The 10354-nt window shown below is 36.3% G+C and overlaps 1 protein-coding gene across 1 annotated transcript; it reads right to left on the bottom strand.

The window, feature by feature from the left end:
• Positions 1 to 28: 28 nt before the first annotated feature.
• LOC106656550 (replication protein A 70 kDa DNA-binding subunit-like) lies at positions 29 to 3989 on the bottom strand. Its single transcript, XM_023457617.1, has 7 exons — positions 3866 to 3989; positions 3255 to 3634; positions 2085 to 2357; positions 1092 to 1302; positions 902 to 1011; positions 672 to 838; positions 29 to 602 (listed from the first exon to the last, which is right to left on the bottom strand). The coding sequence occupies exons 1-7, from the start codon at positions 3987 to 3989 to the stop codon at positions 563 to 565; spliced, it is 1305 nt and encodes a 434-aa protein (XP_023313385.1). The 3' UTR covers positions 29 to 562.
• Positions 3990 to 10354: the final 6365 nt, after the last annotated feature.

The raw sequence follows: 10354 nt of genomic DNA, 5'->3' as shown, positions 1-10354 counted from the left end.
AATAAATAAATAATAATAATAATAATAATATATCAAATATTATTTTATTAACAATTCTTCAAAACCAGTTCACTACGTTTAGCGATATAATATATCGGTTGACACTGTATGTACTCAAATAATTTATAAACATATACGTGGAACAAATAATTAAACGCTGATGTCTAAATCATTCATTTCCATCACAAATTACAACGCAGCTTCCTCCATAATACAATCTTCTGCACTTTACTTGAACGAAGCCAACAAAGCAAGTATGCAATATAACTTTACATTTATGCAATTACATATTCATTACATTATATTATCGATAGTAACATTGTAAACGTTTGTCAGCTCACGCAATATCACAAACAAACAGAGAAGAAAAAACAAATAAATATTTAAACGAGTACTCAAATACATACAACTAAAACAAACAACAACTGCAAATTACAGAATACAATTATTCCGTTTTCTGTATAAATTACATACCAACAAATTCAAAACCAAACAACTACAATATCAGACTCCATCATACAATTTCACAAATATAACACATTATACATCATATGATTTACAATTAACACTTTTTAGACATTCCATCCAGTACTTCTTTCAATCTGAAATCACAAATAATAAAGTATCGTTATAGTACAACAATTATTTCGTTATTCAATATTAATGTTTACCTATGTGCCTCCTCTACATCTTCACCGACTATAACGACTGAGGAGCTATAGAGTTTCAACGAACGCACCCCATCGTATACGTGAATGCCTACTCCCTTCATCGATACGACATCGTTGACAGATACATTTAAACTTTCGGCGATAGTTCCCCACGAAGTGACAACAATCTATCAACAACAAAAATAAAAATTAATACATAAAATTATAGAGTATCAACAAATCACTTTTACCTTGTTTCGCATACCATCCATAAGCGTTACTGTATTTTTAATCAATGATCGTCCATCCTTTGCGACCATTTCTTTCGGCCCAGTTACATTCTTGACAATACCAATGACATCTGCAATCGTTACAGCAAATACGTACATAACATAATAACGTCACATACTTTAACTTTACAACTTAACAAATCATACTCACTTATCGCCTTATTGATATTGACATCATCAATGTCACTAAATTGCGTAAAGGTACTCTTCACCGAGATATTCAACTTCTCACCATCTTCCAAATCAATCTCCTTTATAATAGTACCACAGTTTATTTCCACTTCATACTCGTTATCGGTAGTACTATATAATGTATTAGTCAGCTTGACACCAATATTGGACAATTGAAGGACTTTGCCAACCTATAATCAAAAAAAATTTCCAAAAAAAAAAATAAAAATAAATAAATAAATAAATAAATTTCACTTAATTGTAATACATACAATACATTAGTCAATAATGAATAATAGCTATTTGTGGTTCGTTATACGTGAAAAGCTACATCAAAGACCCGTGTGCAACGTATGTTCGAGACGCTCAAGCTCTTATTATAAAAGCCAAACATATATATACACTCGTATAATGCAACCCGGCACTATTGGTATACGTATGTATAAGCGGTCACGCAAAAAAGCTTCAAAAGCTCGGATCCCGCGCTAGACCTGCTGAGACGCCCCAAAAAACGTGCGCGTAACTCAATTAAAAACAAAATGTAACAGACCAACAAATTCTATAGCCTCTATTTCTATCTGCGTCGAAAAAGCACCGGCACATTACTTACGTATAGATATGCTCCGTACGATGTACGTATGGCTCCAACGACAGAGAGAGAGAAGAGAGAGAGAGAGATACAGAGAGAGACATAGAGGGACGCTCTCGCTTTGCAATATAATATGCGCGCACGCTGCAGCCGCAGAGCAATGCGAAAAGAGTGAAAGAGAGAAAAACAAGAAGAGAGCATAAGCGCGGTCTAGCGTGCACGGGTCGATTTAATTTCCAGCAAAGCCATATTCACGTATATACATGAGTGTGTGTGCGCGCGCGCCCGGATTCAATGTATACGTATGTGCGTGTGTTTGACGCTGTAAATGTACAAGAATCGAATGTATATTGCCCCATAATGGAACGAACATGAAATACTCACATTAATTTTATTACATAATATCTCAGCTGTTTTACCGAAGCACGCACATTTTATCAGACCACCCTCATCAGCAATATCAAACGTAAATATCTTCGTCCCTTTTTTGTACGACGTCGTACTCTCGCGCAATGCGGACACTGTTATCACTTGACCTTCAAATTTCCACCTGCATATAAACACACAAAAAAAAAACAAAAAAATAAAACAAAAAATAAGCAAAAAATAGAAAATAAAAAAAAATCGAACACACCAATCAATATTTCGCGAATTCAACTATTATTTACATTATACTATGATCAACTAAACTTACCCTTTGATAACACTCGATATATCACTGCTTCGCATTATTTCGGTCTTATCGGCGCGCTTAGCTTTTTTAAGAGGCAAGTACTCCTCAATTTTGCCATCATCGTCACGGGATCGTTTGCCAGTTTTCCCCATTTTAATTTATTTAAATATTCCGAATTTTAACAACTCGTTCAATTTCACTGCGCACAACACACGAACGGCACAATCAGGACGACGTTTAATAACCGACACTTCACGTTATACAAAACGCGTACGAAATTTTCGCATAAACCCACGTACAATAATATCACGGAATACTAACTTTAACCGGCTAACACCTCATAAGCGCATGCCAATCGATACTACGACCGAAATCAGTCGGGACGCTGGAACGCAACACACATCGCTACACCAATACGGTAGAAAATATTACCGACATAATAACAGAGGCATCGCACGAACCTCGCTACATCTATTCTACATATTCATGTACCGATATATAATACATACTACAACACAATTACGACACTCAATCTTGCACATATACTTATCACATACGGGATACGTCACCCCAAACCGACATAGACTCGAACGCGCGTCGAATCGCGCAGCTTCAAACTCGCCAAAACAACACCTATATAATAACAAAAATTATATAAACATGTACGACACGTTTTCCACTCAGCTTTCGGTGGGTGTCGCAACATTATCCGAAAATTAACATTTACATAGGGCGAATCACGTGGTAATATTCAGAAACGATTAATGGAAAAATTATAAATAGTCCAGACCAGAAGACAAGGAAAATTTCCACCGGTATATACAGCGTCCTAAATACCATTTTTCCAATTTTATCGAGATACGGCAAGAAAACAATGGCACCCTTGCTTTTACGTAGATTTTGANTTTGGCAAATCTTCCGTCTTCGTACTCCATTAAATATTGTATGTATTGGGAAAATGTAACGCTGATGGTACGATTCTGTAAAAAGTCGCCGTTACCAGTAGGGAATAACGTGGGGAAAGCTCTTGCGATATATCCTTCGCTTGTAAATTCGTTGATGGGAGTTGATGACAATGATGGGTAATTTAATTCTAATTCTTCATTTATAATACGTTGTTGATCCAATGGTTCTGCTCTGAATATGTAAGTATTTGTTAAATCTTCGTTAAGAGGTGATTCGTCGTTTGTCGGTGGTGTTAATTCGGTGATTGTGTCGTTGTCGATTGTCAAATTGGGGAGTAGGTGCGATATATCGTCATCTGTCGGTAAGGCACGTAAATTTTCGTGTGATATGATAGATGACTTGTAGTAAATATTATTTTTTATGAGCCATTGTATGGCGTTATATACCTTACTAGCTCTTACGCGAAATAATGCGTTGCCTACTTTCATATCTTTTTTAAAAACAATTGTTAGTGGTAACTTGCTTGGGTGGATTGGTAATTCACGTATATATTCGTGTATATTTTGTTGAAAATTGATGACGTTACCCGAATAGGCATACTGAGCTCCTTTAATTCTATAAAGAGAAATTATAGGATGCACTTGAGCAATTAGAAGTTGTTCTATTAGTGTTAAATTTGCTAATTCCGTTGGTATAGGTCCTGGATCCATATTATTCTCTTTTGTAAATTTTTTAATTTCGCCTGGTTTCGAGCAAAAGTTGCATAATCCTTGTTTTAAGGTCAATCCTGGGAACGTACGCTTACAGTTACCGCATTTCCTCCATGATAAGTTGGAATTTTTTTCGTCGAAGCGTTTACCGGCGTTTATTATAGTAGCATTCATAACGAATGGAAAATGGTTGAACGTTGTTAATCCGTTAGTATTGCTAGCGTCGCGGTTGCGATAGAGTGATACAGCTCGGCGTATGGACAAGCTGCGGGAACGATGTGATTGGCGCTTCGTACGTGGCATGTTATCTGAAATTGAGGAATAATTATATAACTGCTACTCGTATTCGTAAAGGTAAGTTTTGATTAATTGTGGAATTGGTGGCATAACGTTGCAACTTATTTATGTGTAATATAAAAATGTTATATGAAGGGTTTGAGGTTTTTTTTTTTGTGTTGTACTCGATGAAACCAACGGATCTCTTATGGTTTGGTCCTGTTGCAGATTTTTCTCGAAAGCATCATTGGGTTCGATATAATTTGTCTGGACCGTACTGAAAAGATGGAAGTGTACGTGTGTAAGACGGCGCGTGCGGGAATATTTTTGTGCGACTGTTTTCGCGGCGTTACTTTTAGCTGTATTTCCGTGTATTATAATGTATGATAATATATGAAGCGCAGCGTTTGTATGTTTGCAAGGACGTCAATATATACGCGTACCTATACTTATAAGTTTTGGGTATGTGTATGTATAGAGGTGAGGGCAGCGTGCGAGAGTGCCTGTGAATGGAGCGGGGACTAATATATATATACGCACATAGGCTGTGTGAATGTGCGTGTGCGCGTGGCTGTGTGCGTGTTTATGTTTTATGTGTGTGTAAACGTGAATACTCTTGAGCGTGAAATGATATTTTGAATATTATTATACTCGCGCGTGGCCTGGTATTGCGCGTGCGCCCCTGCGAATTTGTATGCTGTGTAGGGACTCGATATATCGTTACTGCGATCGGTGCATATACTTTGTCGGATGTACTTATTGATGTGTGGCAATAATGAAAAAGCAATTCAAAATATGAATACAGAAGTATATATAAATATATTGAATTGTGTCGAAATCTGCGGCAGAGGCATGCAGATATGATATTATCTCATTAGCGTGTAAATTCTTATTATGATTACAATAGCTCACGCTTGGTAGTGCTCGCGACGAGCAACTCTGACTCCGATTTTTTGAAACGACTAATTTTGTTTCATTATTTAGTTATAAGAACACGACATACTGCGACATTGTTTTCTATCGCGATACTCGTAACAGTACAGGAGTGTTAACGCGTTAATCCGATTAATGCGATCGTGTATGCATCGTTCGTGCGTATGTGTGTGGGTGTGTTAATAGTGTGCGTGTGCCTGAAAAAATAACAAAATCTGATATACGTGTGCCTGTTTGGTGTATGGCATTCGCGCTTGATGATGAAGAAGGGTGAGTGCCGAAAAATACTGAGAAAATGCGAAAGGACTTGCAATTGGCGAAAGTAGATTTGCAATTTTTTTATGATTGGGAATAGTTTTAAAAGCATAACGATATAATGATAGACTTACCTGGGGGAATGATAATACTTATATTAATTTGCACTGTCACGGTCACTTGATGTTACAGTAATTTTATTTTTAAGTTTTAATGTAATAATGCGGCTGTGTTACGTAATTATATACTGCGCACTTGGCTTCTCAAAGCGTACTAACATATGTGTACGTTATGTGGACGGTGTATGACCTTATCGAACAAGGTGTATACATTCATTGGTATTCCATGTGTTTTGGATGGTAAACGCGATTTTATATGCGATGCTGTGTCTTGTGCACAGAGGGTTTCGTCGTGATATGGTAAAATTGTGTTTCGTGTAATGTATATGACTCGTTTTGTATTTTATTTGTTATGTGTTTATTTATACATTTATTTATGTTCTTTTCGTTGATTTTCAAGTTGTCGCGATGCAGTAAAGCGAAGAAGGGACGACGTGGTTTTTTTGGTCCTGCCTTAATCAAAATCTACGTAAAAGCAAGGGTGCCATTGTTTTCTTGCCGTATCTCGATAAAATTGGAAAAATGGTATTTAGGACGCTGTATATACCGGTAGAAATTTTCCTTGTCTTCTGGTCTGGACTATTTATAATTTTTCCATTAATCGTTTCTGAATATTATCACGTGATTCGCCCTATGTAAATGTTATTTTTCGGATAATGTTGCGACACCCACCGAAAGCTGAGTGGAAAACGTGTCGTACATGTTTATATAATTTTTGTTATTATATAGGTGTTGTTTTGGCGAGTTCGAAGCTGCGCGATTCGACGCGCGTTCGAGTCTATGTCGGTTTGGGGTGACGTATCCCGTATGTGATAAGTATATGTGCAAGATTGAGTGTCGTAATTGTGTTGTAGTATGTATTATATATCGGTACATGAATATGTAGAATAGATGTAGCGAGGTTCGTGCGATGCCTCTGTTATTATGTCGGTAATATTTTCTACCGTATTGATGTAGCGATGTGTGTTGCGTTCCAGCGTCACGACTGATTTCGGTCGTAGTATCGATTGGCATGCGCTTATGAGGTGTAAGCCGGTTAAAGTTAGTATTCCGTGATATTATTGTACGTGGGTTTATGCGAAAATTTCGTACGCGTTTTGTATAACGTGAAGTGTCGGTTATTAAACGTCGTCCTGATTGTGCCGTTCGTGTGTTGTGCGCAGTGAAAGTACGTGAAGTACGGGTTAATGTTTCTGTAAAATTAATTTTATTTATTTATGCTGCTGTGGCGCGGATATCCCCTCATTACTACTATGTACAACCTTCAAGACTCGTTGCATCTCGACTCGAGACTCTATACCAGCGCGCATTGATGCACGCACAAAACATGCACACCTACACAAAGTATATATGTGCAAGTGTATGTAAAAAAAATAATCCTATGATGTTCACGAAAGTGTGTATGATTTACAGTTAGTCCGGAAAAAAAAATGCAGCTTAAGTACATACAAATACATTTTTACTGCCTGGAACAGGTACTGGAGAGACGTTACTCGCAAGTACAGCGCTACAAGATCTACACGTGCGCAATTGTGTGTCAAATTGTATGTGTGTACGTATACAAAATACCACATGCACCATGTCACACGCATGTACGCAAAATATACAACGTAGAGTCGAGTCAAATTCGTACGCAATTTGCGTAGGAACGATGAATAATTTTCTATTCGATACGCGTAACAGATGACCAAAAGAATGCGAGCACGTACAATTGATTAAGGGACGATAGCGCGCGGTATCACGTTCTTATATATATTTCAATCCCCACTGGATCTTTTGAAATGTGTAAACACATAATAAGAGCGTTGTGGGACCATTGTTTCATACTATTAATTGATGTGTAGACATTTGTAGCTTGGTATGTACGCGCAAGGCGCGTTTCGGTTCATTTGTCTTCGATATCCGAAAGTGTAATACTCGTAGTAGCGTTTACATGTGTATACCATAGTTACAATTGTAAGCTCAATAGGCGTGTGTACGTGTTACAAGTTTTTCGTGTTTTATTGTGTTATACATATTTTGTGTGCAGTAAAGCTGCGTTCGTTGTAAACGCGATTGTATATTCGATTTTTGTTTTTTTGATTATCCTACAGCTAATAATACGCATTAGATCGGTGTTAGTCGATCAGTATAAAAAGGTTCGATAATGGAACGAGGACGCCGTTTCCGCGACCGTGTAATTATGAGGTAAGTATTTATTATCATATAATGTGTTGTAACACGTTAAGGAATTTTTTCATGTCTACGCGACTAATGTGAATGCCGCGTGAGATCAATTTTCTTATATGTAATAGTGTTTATGTATGGACAATGTTTACTACGCTGTTAACGTCGGTGGTGATACGCGTCGTGCTTAGAATAATATGCGAAACAATTGTAGCCTTGGTCAAATAATCAAACACGTTCCGGTGTTGACAATTTATTACTTAAATAATAAACATTCTGTTTCGTTTGCAGAATATTTTCCAGTTTTCGAGGCAGAGTGGTGTGTATATCGCCATTGGAAGAGCAGGAAGTCGATGGGGAACTTTGTCGAACGTTCGCGTTCGATGTGGAAAACAATGCGGGTTTGCGCATACGGTGCAAGACGTCACAAGACTTAGCACGCAGATGTGCGAGAGTCATTAAGGTAAATTAATTATAATTTATAAAGCTATTTTATAGTGTAATTAATAACATAGTGAACTGTATGCTTTTTACTTTCAGTGGGGAACGTTCGTGTCAATGCGAAATATATTTGCGCGTTCTTCAAGGGACTGGCACCTTATGGGAAATCACTACGAGGCCGTAGTGGACGAAAGCTCCAGGTTGAGATATGTAGGAAATGTATAATTGTTGTTCGATGTATTGTTTATTTATTATGTTTTTTTACATTTGTTAAATCGTATTTATATACTATTGTGTAAATATAAATAAATTATGTTGTTATGTAGTGCATAATTCGCATTTTGTACGTAAAATGCAATTTGTGGGTATTTGATGTAATAATGCCTCAATAAGTGCGTTATAATACCACGTTAATGTGTTTGATTTGTGTATTGTAAAATCCGTTGTCATCTATGTATTGCGTACCGTGTATAATGAATCAATTATATTTACATGTATACATATTGTAATTAATTTAACAAAATGCTTAAATCAGTTCAGATTAAATATAATATGCAATAAATAAAATACAAGCAATCACAGTTAAATGGTGTTCTTATGTTCATCTAATATTTCAATATTTTATCTTATGGTAATCTGTCTTGTTCGCTTGAATTACCTTCCGTCTCCAAATTATAAGTCGCAAGATTCGCCATTCAATCTGAACTCTGCAATAATTAATCGACACATTGAAAAGTCATGTGAGTTTCGTTACACAATATGTACGGCGAGTTGCATTGAAATTGCACGTTGCATTGGAACGACAGTCAGTACTTTGATTCCATTTCCAAACGTGAACTTCTCGATTAGAAGATATGTAGACATGTATCGAATATGTTTCCGACACGCGACAACGCGGTATTGCGATACGATTTCACTCGATCTGCACGCGTATGCAGTATGCAGTATGAGTACCCAACAGCTGCTTATATTTTAATTGTGATTTATTGACAAAAAAAATTTATATAAATATATATAAAATATGTGCTACATCGAGTTTCGCTCAGCTTTAGCAACTGCGTTGCCACTAGTATATACCTTAAAATCACATAATTTTAAAATACATGAAAATATAAGTAAAAATTAAATCTGGTGAAATGGAAAAATTCTCCTTTTTCCAACCCTTTTTTCAACCAGAAATCACCCTGACATACCCCAAATTAACTTGAATACAGCTTAGATGTACTAGGCAAGTCAGAATTCCCAAAATTAATCATACCCTCCTGGCCCGTAGAATTCCAAGTGGTAAAATTAATTTTGAGACCCCAGGGTCATTTTATTTTGTTTGTCAGAGCCATTTTTATAGCCGCTACTACAGGCAAGATTGTTAATTAGATTTAACTATATTTTTATTCATTAAAACAACTTTTTTAATAATTATTTATCCATTTTTTCACAATTTTTGTGGTAGTCGGCTTACAGAAAGACCTACAGAGGTCCAAACATCCTCCCTGTAGTAGCGGCTATACCCAAACATGTGCTGAACAAGTCCCTGCAACCTGGACCCTGAAGTTCAAACGGTTCTTCTGGAATCTTACGAGAACAGGGCCATTTTTAGCAAAAACACAACTCTCCAGGATAAGCGATTGAAGAAAATCTTGCAAATATTCTTATTGAATCACTATAATAAACTTTATCACTCCTAATAATTATTCTAGGCTAAGAGAACATTCAATTTTGATTTTGTTCTATATTGCCAAGTCACCATAGAGCCATGTCGCATAATCCATAATTGACTGTAGTATTCATTATATTCAGAAGCCTAATTGATAAAATTACAAGTATATGCCACTGAGACTGAAATTATATTTCAAAGCCGGATTGACTCATGTGGCAATATACAACAAAAAGATAGGCTCAACTCAAAGAAGACTTGATGAAATAACTATTATGATTAGAATTAGAACTAATAAAATAGAACAATCACACATGTTATTTGAAAAATGTTGAACTTTATTTGAGAATTTACTTTGAGAACACACAGTAAATTGTATTGTACATAATCTTTGCATAAGAATTGTACACTATCTCACTGTGTATTCACTTTTTGATCAATTTCGCACTTGGAACTGTTCGCTATTTTTAACAACAAAACTTCATTGCACTTTAATTGAGATTTTACTTTGAGAACACACT

Source organism: Trichogramma pretiosum, unplaced genomic scaffold, assembly GCF_000599845.2.
Source record: "Trichogramma pretiosum strain Unisexual culture from Peru unplaced genomic scaffold, Tpre_2.0 scaffold191, whole genome shotgun sequence".
NCBI classification, from domain to species: Eukaryota; Metazoa; Arthropoda; class Insecta; order Hymenoptera; family Trichogrammatidae; genus Trichogramma; species Trichogramma pretiosum.
The sequence above is the reverse complement of the archived record's forward strand: the minus strand, read 5'-3'. Positions and strand labels throughout refer to the sequence as shown.